The sequence below is a fragment of the Mobula birostris genome, chromosome 14 (genome assembly GCF_030028105.1).
Source record: "Mobula birostris isolate sMobBir1 chromosome 14, sMobBir1.hap1, whole genome shotgun sequence".
NCBI classification, from domain to species: Eukaryota; Metazoa; Chordata; class Chondrichthyes; order Myliobatiformes; family Myliobatidae; genus Mobula; species Mobula birostris.
The window spans coordinates 41,033,792-41,052,606 of record NC_092383.1 but is presented as its reverse complement, the minus strand read 5'-3'; the positions used below and the strand labels follow the sequence as shown (position 1 = coordinate 41,052,606).

The 18,815-nt window shown below is 42.7% G+C and overlaps 1 protein-coding gene across 2 annotated transcripts in view; it reads left to right on the top strand.

Annotated features, from left to right (window-relative positions):
• Positions 1-269: 269 nt before the first annotated feature.
• The window catches only part of aqp9b (aquaporin 9b), a 96,178-nt gene continuing 77,632 nt past the window's right edge, over positions 270-18,815 (top strand). For both annotated transcript variants that reach the window (XM_072278432.1, XM_072278431.1), the window contains exons 1-2: positions 270-576; positions 7,397-7,523. In XM_072278432.1, coding sequence (XP_072134533.1) covers positions 472-576; positions 7,397-7,523 — 232 coding nt within the window. In that variant the 5' untranslated portion in view covers positions 270-471. The remainder of the gene's footprint in view (positions 577-7,396; positions 7,524-18,815) is intronic.

Here is an 18,815-nt window from a genome sequence, read left to right as displayed (position 1 = left end):
CGCTAACTTCCCACACCTCCACAGACGCCACAATACAGCAAGTAATGGCTTCGGAAACACCCTCTCTGTCCTGTGGGATACAAGCTTTGAGAACTTGGCAGAATCTCGAAGCCAAATGCTTTTTACCACTGATTTACCTGGCGGACTAGATATAATGATAGTCACTGTGAGCGTTGGTAATGATTAACTGGGAATGCTCGAATTTAGGAAAAAGGGTGGGTGAGAGCGAGAGAGAGAGATATAGAGAGAGATCGAGAGAGAGAGAGAGAGAGAGAGAGAGAGAGAGAGGTAGAGAGAGAGGTAGAGAGAGAGAGAGAGAGAGAGGAGGACAAGCTGAGGATGGACCTTACTTTATGATCTGATTCGCAGCGGAACACCGTTATCAGTGACGAAGTTCAGAGCGGTGTGTTGTTTAAGAGCAAAAACAGGTAGCGATTCCTACGGAGAAGTTAAACAGGTGACGGACACGCCATGGAATCACCGATCCGAAAGAAGAGTTTGGTGGAACACTGCAGACTAAAGGCCAGTTGGATAAAAGAAGGGCTCGCCGAATTTCTGGGGACATTCATTCTGATTGTAAGTATGGTCAATGATGAGCTTCAATGCAATTGCATCCGTTACCTCTCATTCCGGGGTTTCAGAACCAGATCCTTGAAGCCAGACCCCTGCCTCAGTTAGCCGATAGTCCCAAAGATCTCTTTACCGCCAAATTTAAGTAACTTTTAAACTGAAGTGTCAAATGGGCCTCGTGTTTTAATTTCAAAGGGAAAAGCCAAGTAGAGAAAGGAAAGAGGCAATCTGCAAACAAACGTTGTCCAGGTCATACCGGATACCGCCGGATGCAAGCGGTTCATGTTAGTCCACAATAAATTGACAGTAATAATCACCCGTAACACCACTACCCATGAACTTGTCTCCAGAACAGAAGGCTTTCGTATCTCGGCTGTGGTGCGTTGACAGATTATGAAGCAAGCATTAAAACAACGACCTGGTAGATTGTTAATGTCACGAATTGTCAGCAGGTGATCAGAAAAAAAATCCCGTGGCATTCAATTGGGCGGAGAGCTATTTCGCCTTCAGGCACTTTATATTCCCAGGGCATCCCAAGTCCCTTCAGAGACACAGAAATACTCTTGGGGTTGCTCAGTATTATTTTCGTAGAATTGTAAATTTAGAGAGAGGCTATTCGGCCCATTAAGTTTGTGCTGGCTCTTGGATAGAGCTACATTGTCACAGTCCCTGCTCTCAAATATTAATGGATTCTTTTGGAAGTTCCTGAGGAACGTGATTCCAACAATTTTTTCAGGTCCACAACAGCTGACAGAAAGCAGTCCCTCATCTTCCCACTGATTCATCTACAACCACACTCAGGGGACAGCTTTAGCGGGGTTATATAGCAACCACTTGATAGACATCGACCCACAACCATTCACTCACTCCATCACTGATCTACAGCAGCGCCTTGTACTGTTTGCGGGATGCACTGCAGCAATTCACGAAGAATCCTTACACAGCATCTACCAAACCCTTGACCTCTACCAACCAGAAGGACAAGGGCAGCAAAGCATGGGAACACCATCACTAGGAAACTGCCCTCCAAGTCTCAGCCCTCCTGATGTGGAAATGTGTCACATTCTATCACTGTAACCCAGTCAAAATCCTGGAACCAGCCTCCCTAACAGTACTACAGCATCTCAACCAGCTCACCACCACCTTCTCAAGGCTAACAAGGGATGGGTAATTAAATGTTGGCTCAACCAGAGAAGCCCACGTCACTGTGCAAAAGAAAGTAATTCTACAGTCTCCCACAGATGGCACTTCCATTCAAACGTTTCACTGAAATCAAATTATGTGGCATGAGTGCATTTGTTTGTTGGTATGACACACCTATCCTGATATCATAAGACCATAAGACATCAGACATTGGAGCAGAACTAGATCATTTGGCCCTTTGAATCTGATCCACCATTCAATCATGGCTGATCCTTTTTTCCCCTCCTCAGCCCCACTCCCCAGTCTTCTCCCCGTAACCTTTTTACATCATGGCCAATCAAGAACCTATCAATCTTCACCATAAATACACCCAACAACCTGGCCTCCACAGCTACCTGTGGTAATAAATTCCACAAATTCACCACCCTCTGGCTAAAGAAATTTCTCCACATCTCTGTTTTAAATTGACACCACTGTATCCTGAGGCTGTTCCCTCTTGTCCTAGACTCCCCCACCATGGGAAACATCCTTTCCACATCTACTCTGTCCAGGCCTTTCAACATTCGAAAGGTTTCAATGAGATCCCCCCCTCATCCTTCTGAATTCCAGCGAGTACAGACCCAGAGCCATCAAACATTCCTCCCATAATAACCTTTTCATTCCCAGAGTCATCCTTGTGAACTTTCTCTGTACCCTCTCCAATGCCAGAACATCTTTTCTTAGATGAGGAGCCCAAAACGGTTCACAATACTCAAGGTAAGGTTTCACCAGTGCTCTTTAAAGCCTCAGCATCACATCCCTGCTCTTGTATTCCAGACCTCTTGAGGTAAATGCTGACTTTACATTTGTCTTCCTCACTGCCGACTCTACCTGCAAGTTAACCTTTAGGATGTTCTACACAAGGGCTCCCAAGTCCCATTGCATTTCAGATTTTTAGACTTTATTCCCATTTAGAAAATAGTCTGCATATTTACTTCTACTATCAGAGTGCATGACCATGCATTTTCCAACATTGTATTTCATTTACCACTTTCTTGCTCATTCTCCCAATCTGTCTAAGTCTTTCTGTATCCTACCTGTTTCTTGAACACCACCTGCCCCTCCACCAATCTTCGTATCATCTGCAAACTTGGCAATAAAGCCATCTATTCCATCATCTAAATAATTGATATACAGAATAAAAAGAAGTGGTCCCAACACCAAACTCTGTGGAACAGTCTCTGGCAGCCAACTAGAAAAGGATCCTTTTATTACCACTCACTGCCTCATACCAATCAACTAATGTTCTAACCATGCTAGTAACTTTCCTTTGATACCATGGGTTCTTAACTTGGTAAGCAGCCTCATGTGTGGCACCTTATCAAAGGCCTTCTGAAAGTCCAAATATACAATATCCATTGCATCCCCTTTATCTATCCTACTTGTAATCTCCTCAAAGAATTCCAACAGGTTTGTCAGACAAGATTTTCCCTTAAGGAAACCATGTTGACTTTGTTCTATCTTGCCCTGTGTCACCAAGTACTCCATAATCTCATCCTTAACAATTGACTCCAACATCTTCCCAACCACAGAAGGCAGGCTAGCTGTTCTATAATTTCCATTTTGCGGCCTTCCTTCTTTCTTAAAGAGTGGAGTGACATTAGCAATTTTCCAGTCCTTTGACACCATGCCAGGGTCCAATGATTGTTGAAAGATCATTACTAATGCCTCCACAATCTTTATCACTACCTCTTTCAGAACCCTAATGTGCAGTTCATCTGGCCTGGGTGACTTATGCTTCTTTAGATCTTTCAGCTTTTTGAGCACCTTCTCCCTTGTAATAGTAACTGCACTCACTTCTCTTCCCTTACACCCTTCAACATCTGACACACTGCTAGTGTCTTCTACAGTGAAGACTTAGGCAAAATACTCATTCAGTTCATCTGCCATCTCCTTGTCCCCCGTTATTATTTCTCCACCTTATATCCACTTTCATCTCTCTTTTATTTTTTACATACTTGAAAAAGCTTGTACTATCCACTTTGATATTGTTTGCTAGCTCCTTTCATACTTCATCTTTTCCCTCCTAATGATTTCTTTAGTTGCTCTCTGTAGATTTTTAAAAGCTTCCCAATCCTCTACCTTCCCACTAATTTTTGATTTGTTGTATGCCCTCTCTTTTGCTTTTACATTAGCTTTAACTTCCCTTGTCAGCCATGGTTGTACTATTTTGCCATTTGAGTATTTCTTTGTTTTTGGAATACATCTATCCTGTACCTCCCTCTTTTTCCCCAGAAGCTCATGCCGTTGCTTCTCTGCTGTCATCCCTGTCAGCATCTCCTTCCAATTTATCTTGGCGAACTCCTCTCTCATGCCACTGTAATTTCCATTACTGCACTGAAAAACTGTTACATTACATCAGATTTTATTTTCTCTCTATCAAGTTTCAAGTTGGACTCAATCATATTGTAATCACTGTCGCCTAAGGGTTCACAGAACATAGAACATAGATCATAGACTAGTACAGCACAGTACAGGCCCTTTGGCCCACGATGTTGTGCCGACCCTCAAACCCTGCTTCCCATATAAGCCCCCCCCCTTAGATTCCTCCATATACCTGTCTAGTAGTCTCTTAAACTTCACTAGTGTATCTACCTCCATCACTGACTCAGGCAATGCATTCCACACACCAACCACTCTCTGAGTAAAAAACCTTCCTCTAATATCCCCCTTGAACTTCCCACCCCTTACCTTAAAGCCATGTCCTCTTGTATTGAGCAGTGGTGCCCTGGGGAAGAGGCACTGGCTATCCACTCTATCTATTCCTCTTATTATCTTGTACACCTCTATCATGTCTCCTCTCATCTTCCTTCTCTCCAAAGAGTAAAACCCTAGCTTCCTTAATCTCTGATCATAATGCATACTTTCTAAACCAGGCAGCATCCTGGTAAATCTCCTCTGTTCCCTTTCCAATGCTTCCACATCCTTCCTATAGTGAGGCGACCAGAACTGGACACAGTACTCCAAGTGTGGCCTAACCAGAGTTTTATAGAGCTGCATCATTACATCGTGACTCTTAAACTCTATCCCTCAACTTATGAAAGCTAACACCCCATAAGCTTTCTTAACTACCCTATCCACCTGTGAGGCAACTTTCAGGGATCTGTGGACATGTACCCCGAGATCCCTCTGCTTCTCCACACTACCAAGTATCCTGCCATTTACTTTGTACTCTGCCTTGGAGTTTGTCCTTCCAAAGTGTACCACCTCACACTTCTCCGGTTTGAACTCCATCTGCCACTTCTCAGCTCACTTCTGCATCCTATCAATGTCCCCCTGCAGTCTTTGACAATCCTCTACACTATCTACAACACCACCAACCTTTGTGTCGTCCGCAAACTTGCCAACCCACCCTTCTACCCCAACATCCAGGTCATTAATAAAAATCACGAAAAGTAGAGATCCCAGAACAGATCCTTGTGGGACACCACTAGTCACAATCCTCCAATCTGAATGTACTCCCTCCACCACCACCCTCTGCCTTCTGCAGGCAAGCCAATTCTGAATCCACCTGGCCAAACTTCCCTGGATCCCATGCCTTCTAACTTTCTGAATAAACCTACCATGTGGAACCTTGTCAAATGCCTTACTAAAATCCATATAGATCACATCCACTGCACTACCCTCATCTATATGCCTGGTCACCTTCTCAAAGAACTCTATCAGGCTTGTTAGACACGATCTGCCCTTCACAAAGCCATGCTGACTGTCCCTGATCAGACCATGATTCTCTAAATGCCTATAGATCCTATGTCTAAGAATCATTTCCAACAGCTTTCCCACCACTGACGTAAGGCTCACTGGTCTATAATTACCCAGACTATCCCTACTACCTTTTTTGAACAAGGGGACAACATTCACTTCCCTCCAATCCTCCGGTACCATTCCCGTGGACAACGAGGACATAAAGATCCTAGCAAGAGGCTCAGTAATCTCTTCTCTTGCCTCATGGAGCAGCCTGGGGAATATTCCGCCAGTCCCCGGGGACTTATCTGTCCTAATGTATTTTAACAACTCCAACACCTCCTCTCCCTTAATATCAGCATGCTCCAGAACATCAACCTCACTCATATTGTCCTCACCTTCATCAAGTTCCCTCTCAATGGTGAATACCGAAGAGAAGTATTCATTGAGGACCTCGCTCACTTCCACAGCCTCCAGGCACATCTTCCCACCTTTATCTCTAATCGGTCCTACCTTCACTCCTGTCATCCTTTTTTTCTTCACATAATTGAAGAATGCCTTGGGGTTTTCCTTTACCCTACTCGCCAAGGCCTTCTCATGCCCCCTTCTTGCTCTTCTCAGCCCCTTCTTAAGTTCCTTTCTTGCTTCCCTATATTCCTCAATAGACCCATCTGATCCTTGCTTCCTAAACCTCATGTATGCTACCTTCTTCCTCCTATATTCTTCCTTCTTTTATCTTAAGCTCCCTAATCACCTCTGGTTCATTACATAACACCCGATCCGGTTTCACTGATCTCCTAGTAGGCTCAACAACAAATTGCTCCAAAAAAACATCTTGTAGGCATTCAACACAAATTCACTCTTTTGAGATCCATTACCAACCTGATTTTCTCAATTGACCTGCATGTTGAAATCTTCCTCGACTATCAGAACAGTGCCCTTTTGACACATCTTTTCTATTTCCTGCTGTAATGTGTGGTCCACATCCCAGCTACTGTTGGGGGGCTTATATGTAACTGCCATCAGGGTCCTTTTCCCCTTGCAGTTCCTTAACTCAACCCACAAGGATTCAGCAGCTTCCAATCCAATATCACATCTTTCTACTGATTTGATGCCATTCTTTACCAGTAGAGCTACACCACCCCGCTTGCCTACCTTCCTATCCCTCCGATATAACATGCAACCTTGGACATTCAGCTCCCAACTACAACCATCCTTCAGCCACGATTCAGTGATTCAGCGATATCATACCTGGCAATCTGTAATACTGCAACAAGATCATCCACCTTATTTCTTATACTCCGTGCAATGAGATAGAACTCTTTGAGTACTGTATTTGCTCCCTTTTTTGATCTGCACCCCTAATGCACTGATATTCACCCTGGTTGTAATTTTGACCTGCAATCTGCCTACCCTTTCTGACAGTCTGACTGCATGTTACCTTTGCTTTTTTACCATCCGTCCTATCCTGAATCCCTTCACTCCCGTTCCCACCCCTGCAAGTTAGTTTAAATCCTCCCCAACAGCGCTAACAAACCTGCCTGCGAAAATATTTGCTCCCTCCCCCGCCCCTTGGGTTCAGGTGCAACACATTGCTTTTGAGCAGATCACACCTTCCCCAGAAGAGATCCCAATGATCCAAGAACCTGAAGCCCTGCCCCCTGCACCAGCCTCTCAGACACGCATTTATCTGCTAAATCATCCTGTTTCTACCCTCACTGGTGTGCGTGGCACGGGCAGCAATCCAAAATTTACTTCTCTGGAGGTCCTGCTTCTCAGCTTTCTGCCCAGCTGTCTAAATTCTCTTTGCTTTTCCTCCTTGTCATGGCTGACATTATACCTGTGTGCACTCTTTTTAAATATTCAGGTGATTATTATTTGGTGTTCCAACTTAAAGTGATGATGTTATGGTATCCTTTGATATAACAGTAAGTAGTGTTCAAAATTTTGTACATTACAGCTATTTGGTTGTGGCTGCATTGCCCAGTCAGTGTTGAGCAGAGGAGTGAGTGGCAACATGCTGACCTCTTCTATTGGCTTTCCATTTGGTGTTACCATCGCTGTTTATGCCACAATGGGAGTCTCAGGTATGTGGGGACATTATCCTGAACAGCAAAAGATTTAAGAGATTTTAAATGTTGAAATAGAAAGTGAATATCTAGCTTTAACTAACTCAACTTTTCTTTTACAAAATGCCTTTAATGCTATAATGGTAATAGTATCAACAAAGGTAACCAGGACCTTTTTTTTTGCTACTTGGATGTAGCCTTGAGACCATGGGACTGCATGATCCTTAAATTGCCGGCAGGTCCAAATAAAATACTCTCCCTGACTATGGGCTCTTTGTAAGGGTTTCAGATTATAAACAATGAAGCTCTAATGTTTCACAGTTGTTTTGCATTCACTTAACCACACCGGTCAAAGCAGTAGTCACACTCAAAACAGGCGACACAGCCCACAAAAGACAAGCACATTATGCAGACCAATGAACACTTACAGCAAAAGAGACTAATTCAACTAAAACAGTAGCACACAGCATTGCATCACTAACATGCATAAGCAATCACTAGATAATCACTGGCAAAACACTGTCCATTCTTCTCACAGAGCCATAATAGTCAGTCGTACAGTGTGATGCTTGTTGTGTATTGCGTACAATGCCAGAGATTAGGACATTAGGTCCAATAGTGTAAGTACAATGATTACAACTCCAGTCATTAATAAGAACATTGAAGGACCAACCAAATGAGATGCAAGAATGAAAGCACACACACTGTCTTCATTGTAAATCTCAACAATTTACTATTTATCATTACATGAAAGTCAGAGACAAAATTGCTCACACCTTTAGGAAAAAATTTCAGATATCTCTGATAATAGGAATACAGCACAACAATGTTCACTTTGATCTATTCTGTCCCTTGATGTTGGGCCACAAGTTTTTGTCAGTATCATGTAGTATGTTCTCCCTAGTGATGCACTGGGGGAATACCTAACCCAGCCCTGGCAGTCTGACATGGTGATTACCCAACAAGGCTCGGTCCTGGTGTCATAAGGAGGTAACAAGTTCCTCAATAGGGTTGAGGAATGGAGAGTATGGGGAAAAGAATTCCATGAGAATACATGGATGACCCTAAAAGCAGTTTGCACTGCAGACGAATGGCGGAAAGATACCTCGTCCCATATGGTGACACATTGATCCTGGCATCCTCTTCCTCCTTGGATGCTAAGAGTTTTCTGTGAAGCCCATCAAGGAATGTGATAAGGTGTGGGGTGTTATATAGCCCAATCATTAGGATGTCTGTCAGAACACCAGTGTCTGATATGACTGTACTCATGGGAATGTTTCAACCTTCAGGCATGGTACCTGAACTGTCTCCTTTTGCCCTACAACATTCCTCCCTCACCTCCTCATCTTAGACAAGGTTGATGTATCAACAGATTTGCATTGATTTGTTAATTTCTAGCAACCTTGTGTCAATGATTTGGGATTGATTGCCATCAGCTGGGGCATTTGATTGTGTTTTCTTTGACCTGACACTTCCAGTTGACTTTTGTGACTTCTTTGTGTTCTTCTGATGACTGCTGGGTCTAGTGTTTTGCAAAAAGTTCATTTGCAATGGAGGCTGGTGTACATGCAGTGAGAAATGTTTGACTGCTGTGCTGTGCCGAGGCGGTTGCTGGTTTTCTGACCACATGCGCTGCTGGCTTGGTCAAAGTGTCTAGGCAAATAAGATAAACTGTGATCATAAAGCAATCTATAAGTCTTGAGTAACACTTCACAAACTCTTCAAATAATTGAAAATGACACCTACCTTTGAAACGTTAATGATAAAAATTGAACAACGAGCCTCCAGAGTCTGAACCCAGAAGATAATTGCAAGTCGGTATTCTGAAGGAAACATAATGTCTGCGAACATTGTGGTGATTTGTCCCACCAATATGATGAACTGAATGCTGAAGCTTTGGACCTACTTGGGGCAGCTCTGGGGATTTGGATCTGAGGACTCAATTTGGCTCAGAATGTAGCTGCTCGCTTCTATTATTTACATGATTCTTTTTTCTCTTTGTCTGTGCACATTGGGAGTTGGTTCTTTCAGGTTCCTTGCCTGTAAGCAAACAAATCTCAAGGTTGTATAATTTATACATTCTTAGATAATAAATGTACTTCAAAAATATATATATACATAGGGAGAGAGAGAGAGATAAAAATGATAGAAAGATATGCTAAACAGATCTTCAACTTTCTGAAATTTAGAGCAATAATTATGTTATGATGAAACAAAACTCCACACTTTTAAAGGTTGTTTCGCATTACTAGGGAGGATGTTTGGCAGTAACTGGCATCCCGTTCTGTCAAAAGTTAATTGTGCTTGAATGACCAAGGTGTCACTTCTGGTGACAGCCTGTGTGTGTTGCTGGAACATCTATGTAGAAATATCACAATGTTCGATCTATGTGAATGGGGACTCACTGATGAGATGATGATTTTGACCGGTGTTTGGAAGAGCTGTGAATCTCTGACACCAGTGTCCACATTCTACGTTTGACTGCACATATGCACTAAGATATTGCTGACTGAGTTTTATTTCAATAGCAGTGAGTGAAATTAGCTTTAGTGTTATTTTCAAAGCAAAATGCAGCACGATAGTTTAATATTACTTCCATTCTCCGTATATTCTACCTATTCAAGTACTTCTTTTCCTACTCAAACATCCAAGGACGCTCCTTCTTTACATCTATCTCCTTATCCCAATTAAAAATATTTTTGAAGATCCATATGATATATGACCCCAAATGTATCTATTTCATGGACATAGTGTCATGCTGCATCAATTACTCATTGCATTGAAACATACAGTAGAATTTATGTAAACCCACTCACCATTATGTCCCGTATATTGCAATGGATGTAGAGTGGAGAATATTTTACAGTCTAAGTTAAAATTATTTTTATTTAAAGTGATAAATGAATGCTGGAACAAAGTAGGATCGTAGTATTGGATTCTAATTGTACCTTCAGCCATTATTGAAATGAAAGTTGTTTTTCTTGTTCCGACATGTTGGTCCATGGCCTCCTCTTGTGCCAAGATAAGACCACCCTCAGGGTGAAGGAGCAACATATTCTGTCTGGGTACCCTCCAACCTGACGGCATGAATATCGATTCCTCCTTTAGTAAACAAATTCCCTTCCTTCCCCTTTTTCTATTCCCCACTCTGACCTTTTACTTCTTCTCACCTGCCTATTTCTTCCCCCTGGGGCCCTTCCACCTTCCCTTTCTCCTAAGGTCCACTCTCCTCTCCTCTCCTCTATCAGATTCCATTTTTTCCAACCCTTTATCTTTCACCTTCTAGCTAGCTTCTTTCTTCTCCGCCACCTTTTTATTCTGGCATCTTCCCCCACCTTCTCAGTCCTGAAGAAGGGTCTTGGCCAAAATGTCGACTACTTATTTGTTTCCATAGACACTGCCTGAGCTGCTGAGTTCCCCCAATATTTTGTCTGTGTTGCTCATTATTTTAGAAATCTTGATTTTTTTTTCAAAGTTCATTAAATTGGATCTTGGATTAATTGGGTGCTTCAGTGACGAGGTTTCATTGCATTGTGATGACAGCACCATAAGTGAAATAAAAATTGAAAAGTAGTACTTCTTATCTCAGTTACAAAAACAATTAATGCAACAAAAAGCAGATTATCAGGTTTTATAGGGACTGACGTGGTGGTACCTGCTATTAGCGATGAGAATGAAAATTCAGCTCATTTGGCTGAGTGATAAGTAGTTATGCGTGAGCTAAAACCATTGGAATGCTTTATCAGGATGGACTCCTGATCAGTAAGTGTCCAGACACCAAAAATATCACAACAATATTGCAGAGAACCAGAGGCATCAATGCTAACAGAATGCAGAGAAAACATATAATCTGCTCTTCCTACGCCAAGGTTTGTCTCTGGTCATCAGCCGTGGATACATTTGGGCTAAGGGATGGGGGGGGGTGGTGTGGGGGCTGTGAGTAACACATTATAGCAGGAAAGTCAGGGTGTTGGAGCCAGCAGAACGATACGGGTGAGGATTGGGAGCAGCAGAAAATGTCAGGGGCTGGCAGAGCTGGGAGGTACTGCTTTAGAGTTGGAGGAAGGATGGTGCTGGGAATGTTGCTTCAATGTGAGTGAAGGAGGTAATTAACTCTTATTGCAGGCCTTCCTAGTCAGTGCTCTGTGATCAGATCATGTTGCAAGGGGATTGAGTGTGTGATTCTGGTTTCCCTGTAATGGTTGAACAGGAGACTCACATGGAGAATGAATCAGATCCGGGTCATTATAGTTACTTGCAACAACAATTACTTGGACAGATTTTCAGATGGATGCAAAATACACCGAATAGCTAAGACAACCGCACTGCTCCAAAGAGTGCTATACAAGGTCATGTTTACCCTCTGCTGTTAGGCTCTATAATGAGTCAACCTATAGCTGGGGAAGTGATGACCCGTCCCCCCTCCTGTTAGACTGTTTGAGGTAACTTATTCTTTACTCATTCTACTTCTCTTCTAATATTTCTATCCGTGCAGTTGTAATGCAACTGTGACACTGTCTCCTCTGGGATCAATGAAGCATCTATCTATTTCTATATTTCACTGGGAAAAACAGATTTTCAATTGTAAAACATTGAAGAAAATATGTAATCACATTTCCAGACAATAATGTCTCCAATCAGAAATGTTTCAGTTATGAATTATACTTCCACACCCACCAGATAAGCCACACAATGTGAAGTTCAATAAGGTGATCATTAATGAGTCACCTATCATGTGCAGGGCACTCGAATGGCTTAGCCTGATGTTCATGTGCCTCTGGAATTTATATTCTACTTGGTGGGATAGAAACATAGAAAACCTACAGCACAATGCAGGCCCTTTGGCCCTCGAAGCTGTGCCAAACATGTCCCTACCTTAGAAATTACTAGGCTATAGAAACATAGAAAATCTACAGCACTTTTAACCTACAGGATAAAAGTCTCTTCAATTTTTACTGATGTTGATACTTTCAAGTCCATATAATCAACAGGTATCAGCAGAGACAATTAAATCTAGAAGTATATTTTACTGCCTGATAATTTTAAAATAATGAACAATCTATGTTTCTGCTCTTCAGATGGTGCATTGTCCATATAAAATAATTTTACTCCTCCATCCTTCCTGCTAGTCGTCTCACGTCCTTTTTTGCTACATGAATGCAGACCGCTTACTTTCTTACACCAGAGGAAGTTTGCCCTTGCTTTCAGACTTCGCCCAAAAAGGGCTACTAATGTAACCTGACATTCTCCCTTTGGAAATACCTTCAGCCCATTCCTCTTTCAGGAATCTACAGTCCTTGCAATGTAACCCAATAACTGAAATGGAACGGCGTTAACCAGGTGCAGACGTCCAGGCACGGTTGTCAGTAGAACTGAGTTAAGTCCAGAACAGCGTCTCAGTCCAGATGGAGACCCTTAACCACAGTTCCTCCAGCCATTTGTTTTATTTTGCTCTGGATTCCAGCGTCAGCAGTCTCATGTGTCTCCAACGAATATCTGTACACATCTGCCATCTGGGGGAACAACTACTTTCACAGCCTTCAACATTACTTTCTTTGGCAGCACCTTTCTCTCTGTAGCTTCTTCTTATCCACGTACAAAAACACAAACTAAACGAATCCACCAGTGGCTGCTGAGGGCGTGCTGCAAAATTCAGAGGCACCATCCATCAACCAAGACTGAGGCCACATCGCCTGTCTGGTGAATCCCATAATACTGTTCTAAAGGGCATTTCTCCCTAATGTCCTGGCTAGTACTTAATCCTGGGTAAACAATGAAAACATATGATCCAGTCAACAACGTATGTGAGCCCAATGATTCTCAAATTGCCTGTCGCTCTTCCTGCATTACCTCAGAAGTATTTAAATAGCTATAAGGGAGTGGGACATCCGAGGCTGTGAAAGGTATATAGAGCAGGAAATGGATATTTGTGAATCAAGTCCAACCCCAGCAGTTCTTCCTTTAACTTTTCAAAGTTTGATATTTATTTATTGTTTATTTATTGAGATGCAATGCAAAATAGGCCCTTCTGGCCCTTCGAGCCAAACTGTCCAGCACACCCTGATTTAACCCTAGCCTAATCATGGATAATTACAATGACCAATTAACCTACTAACCGGTATGTCTTTGCGCTGTGGGAGGAAACCAGAGTGGCCAAAAGAAACCCACACAATCCACGGGGAGAATGTGCAGACTCCTTACAGATGATGTCAGAACTGAACACTGAGCTCTGATATTCCGAGTTGTAATGGAGTTGTACTAGCCCCCGTGCCACTGGGGAACCCATGAAGAGCAGGTGAAAGGCTTCCTAATGAACTGCTTGAGATCACAGTCCCTAATGTCAAGCCTTCCTCACCTGTGTGTTGCCATGTGTGAACCCTGCAAAATGTTGATATACAGTTAATGATCTGTCAGATCCCCTTTGCTTTTGTTTCTAGCAATCCTGCAGCAAAATAATATTTCATGCATTATATTGCAGCATTGAAGACATGTATCCTGATTTGTAGACCATGCAAGCACCCTACAAAATTCATCCAAGGCTACATACAATTATTAAAATGTAGAACACTACAGCACAAGAATAGCCCATTAGCCCACAATGCTCTTCTGAATTAATTAAATTAGCAATCAAAAATTTAACTAGACTAATCCCTTCTGCTGACACAATGTCCATAACCTTCCATTCCTGCTCATTCACGTGTCTATCTAAGAGCCTCTTGAATACATCTATCGTAACTACCTCCACCAAGCAGAACATTCCAGGCACACACCACTCGCTGTGTAAAAGTCTAATCCTGCACGTTTCCTTTAAATTTACCACTGTTCACATTTTATATGCATGCCCTCTAGCCAGTTAAGTTGTCAGTAGAGCCACAATACTGGAGACATTGGTCGTAGATAGGACAGTCTCATTGGTTCAATTATCCTTGACTATGCCGTTGGTGGTAACTTTCCACTGTCTTGAGATGGTGCTGCAAATATTCCAAGTCCCAGATATAGGAGGCAGCCAGTAGTACAAAAGTTTGAAGCTTGATCTAATATCTAGAGTTTTAAATACCATTTTTTTCTCAATTGGCTAAAAACTGCCCAGGCTACATTGACTCATGGGGTAATTTCATTATTCCACAATATCTGATAAATCTCAGTAAAACGGCAGCTTCTGTATATCCCCCACTCATCACTGTAATGCAGCATAACCTATTCGCATATTAAGTATAATTTATAGCAACATATGGACCTTAATGATTCTGCAACACTACGATAGATGTCTAAGACCACTTAGCTGCTCAGCTCGGCACTCACTGTGATGCACCCTAATTATATTGCAGACAAACCTACATATTGGTTCTCCAAAAAGCTCAAAAACTGACAGTGCAGCACCTGTTGTTTGGGCACTTTGAGCCTTGAATTAGTTCCAATATGATGGTCAATGGTCATGGACTTATTTGTACCATAAGCTCACGAGCAGTTGCACAAGGAACTAAGTGGCACATTCAATGTTCCTGCCTGCCGCAGGACCTGCTGTCAGTCAACGCTCAGCTTTAACGTGAAGTCAGTTTGTGTTCACTGCTGTAGTAAGGATATGTGTTAAACACACATGGAGCTTCAAATATTCAGCATCAGGGTGTCAGGGTGAATTTCCCCCATCTGTACAGTTTAAAGGGATCACTGCCACCTCAAAGTTCAAAGAAAATTTATTATCAAAGTATACTTTCAGATTCATTTTCTTATGGGCATTTACCAGAAAAAATGTGGTAGAATTTATGAAAAACTCTACCTAAACAGGCAAAGACTGACAAATAACCGATGTGCAAAGGAAGACAAACTACAAATACAAATCACACCGGGAACACGAGCTGCGGGCTGGTTGTTGATTTCTTCTGGCTGCTGCGCTGACTGAGGAAAAGTTCCCAGACCTTGAAATTAGTGAAGCCTGCAAGGTGGACTTTGCCTTAACGTTGACTTCTGCGGTTTCTAGTTGAACATGGATGCTGTGGTAGAGAGTACCGTACAGCGGGGAGAATGAAGGTGCTAGGTGAGGAAGGAGGGGAAACAGGGGCAGGAGCTCAGCAGAGCTCGAGTCTCAGTGTGCAAAGCAAACCGCCGAGAGAAACACCTGAGCTTCAGTTAGGACAATCTATATGAAACATGCCACAAACTCCAAACTCACAGCAGGATGAGGAGCCCATTAGAAGTGTGGCTACTTTCCGAGTCGGAATTGGTGATCTCCGCAATATATCACACGCTGCATAGCGGAGGTCACTGGTATTTTGCGCTCGAAGAGAGCTCTGTGCATTTGACTTAATTCTCTCTTGCAAGCAGCAAGCAGAGTGAGCACACAGATCTGCAAGGAGCACACATGTGCCCATGATGCAGAGTGTCTCTTAATGGGCACTGTGTATTCACTCGAAGATATACTGCAAACAGAAGAGAGTGCCCAGCCTCTGAGTGACCATCATCAGTACAGCATGCAGCTCAGTGTTCAGTAAATTAAAATAAATAAACTGCAGACTCTGGACATCTGAAATTCAACACATACACTGACAATACTCAACCCCTGATAAGTTTTTCCAGCAATCTCTGACTTTAGGTCAGTGCTCAGCCACGTGGCAGCAGTCAAAGTTCTTTCATGCTGTGACAGTCTGCACTGTAATTAATATTTCAGACAGAGGGTGCTTGCTGAGGTCTGCACATGAGCGACCTGACCTCACTCCGGTGTATGATGCACGCAGGTAAGGGCAACTTCCATCCAACGAGTGTCAGAGTGCGACCCAAACCTAGAGCAGCCCTTTCCCGTCTACGTACACACATAGCGCTCCAACTGCTCTGGAGCTGGCCATGGAAAAGCTCGCTTCAGGAATGGCTTCACCGTTTTGACTTGGTGAACAGTTCGAAAGCTAAAGGTGGAGGAAGGTGAGACAGCGAGACAACCCTGACTGTCTCTCCGTGCCCAGGCTGTCGCTTTAACTCCACTTCCAATTAACACCATGTGCTGCCCCTCTCGCCAGCAGCTCCTGTCTTACCCTCCCTCGTTCGCTGACCAGCTCTGCTTGGTTGTAATGGCAAAATAAAAGCAAACACAAAATTAACATTTCCAATAAAATTTGTAAAAATCTGTCCGTGACAGGCACTGTCTGCCGTTGAAGGGTCTCAACTCAAAATACTGTCGCATTCCTTTTGCCTCCACAAATGCTACTTGTCCCACCGAGTTCTTACAGCAGTATACTTTTTTTAATCAGTTTGTTCCCACAGGTACTGTCAGGGAGGCAGGTCGGAGGTATAGGAGTCCAAAGGCACACACACAATAATTCAGGAACAGCTTCTTCCCCTCTGCCAAACGATTCCTAAATGCACATTGAACTCATGAACACTACCTCACTATTTCTCAGTACTACATGCACATGCAGTTCAACTCTTTGACTGATAATGCAGAAAGTTTGAAGTTAATAACTCATATCCTTCTGCCTTAGGCCACAAACTTATCAATCACCCCTGATAAGTTATTAGCTGATGAGTTATTAACTTCAAACTTTCTGCATAATCACTCAAAGAGTTGAACTGCATGTGCATGTAAAGAGAGCTGTATAACTCATCTCCTTCTACCTTAGGGCACAAATTTATCAATCACCCCTTTTGTGTGTGTGTGTGTGTGTAAGTGTATATAGTACTTCCTGTAATTCACAGTTTTTATTATTATGTATTGCAATGCACTGCTGCCACATAGAACACATTTCACCTGATATTAAATCTGATTCTGATTTTGCTTGCCTTCACCTTTACTGGTCCTTCTACACATTCGTCCCAGCGGCTGCAGTGTGGCTGGTGAAAGACTTGCAGTTTCTGATAGGTGGGAAGTTGGTACGAACGAGTATGGAGAGGTAGTGTTTGTTGCACTGTCATTCTCTAACTGAGAGAATAAAACATTATCTCTCTTCTCCCAAGTTCTGCATTGCAAAAAGAATCTAGTGCTTTCTCAGCATATATGACAAATAAACTTTTCTTGGGCTACCAGCCGGGTATAGGCATCGACTTTAACCAACATTTCAATGACAAACTCTGCGATCTTCATCAAGAATGATACCCAGACACGTCTAGTCCAGTGGTATATCTGCCCCATTGTCTGATCCTCCTGTCCCACCTTGTTTGCAATCAAATTCCAGTCCTTACTTAGAGTGAGACTTCCATCTTTGCTAAAATTTCTTTTTCCCTAGTCTTATTTCAATGGCTTCTTTCACCAGGTGGTCTCAAAAGCCATTTTGTGCTATTGAAGTCAATCTTACGACCGTTACGAATGCAATGTTCTGCTACCATCAACTCTAATATGACGGAAACCGGACGGAAGCCTCGGAGATGATGTCTATCAGAAACCTACTCACACGGACTTGAACCTGAACAATAACAGACACCATACACTCCCCAACATAGAGCGGTTCTTTCTACTTTGATTAACATGCAAAAACTATTTCAGACCCGAAGAATCGTCATGAGGAAATAAGATGGTTATGCACAACAATCCCACAGAATGGCTACAAGACGAAGGAGATCATTCAGGCTCTTGAAAGGGCTGATGGGGAAACCAGGAAACCTAACAATGAGGAGGATCCTGTTGCTACCACCTGTCTATATTTCCACAGTTTCTGGAAGGATCACCAGGATCCTGAAGAAATACCAGATTAATACCATCCACAAACCAATAAGGAAGCTCAAATCCCAGTTTATGCGGCTCAAAGATGACCTGGGACTCAGGACGGCTGGCATTTACAGGATTCCATGTGAATGGTGAGACCCACATCAAGGAGCACAAGAGGTATATCCATTTGAGTTACCCATAGAAATCGGTGGTAGCAGAACTCTGCATTCGCAATAGCCATAGGATTGACTTCGATTGCACAAAACTATTGTGCCATAGCAATGGCTGTTAGGACTTTTAGAAGCTGTTGAAATATATCTGGAGAAAAAGAATTTTAACAACGATGACGGTCGCTTTAGGTAAGAACTGGAATTTGATTGTAAACAAGGTGGGACAGCAGAAATCTGATTGGTTGAGGACTAACCAATCAGGAGGGTCGGATGACAGGTGTGTATATACCACAGGACTAGATATGCCTAGGCATCATCCCCTATGAAGAGGACACAGTTTGCCAACAAAATGTCAGTTAAAACCAATACCTGTACCCGGCTAGTGGTCCGAGAAGAGTTTATTCTGCATTGAAGTTTATAACAATGTATAACATTGATATTATATATTCCATTCAAAATCATTACCAAATGATAAACTCTGAGCTTTGGAGGTGATTACTCGCAATACAA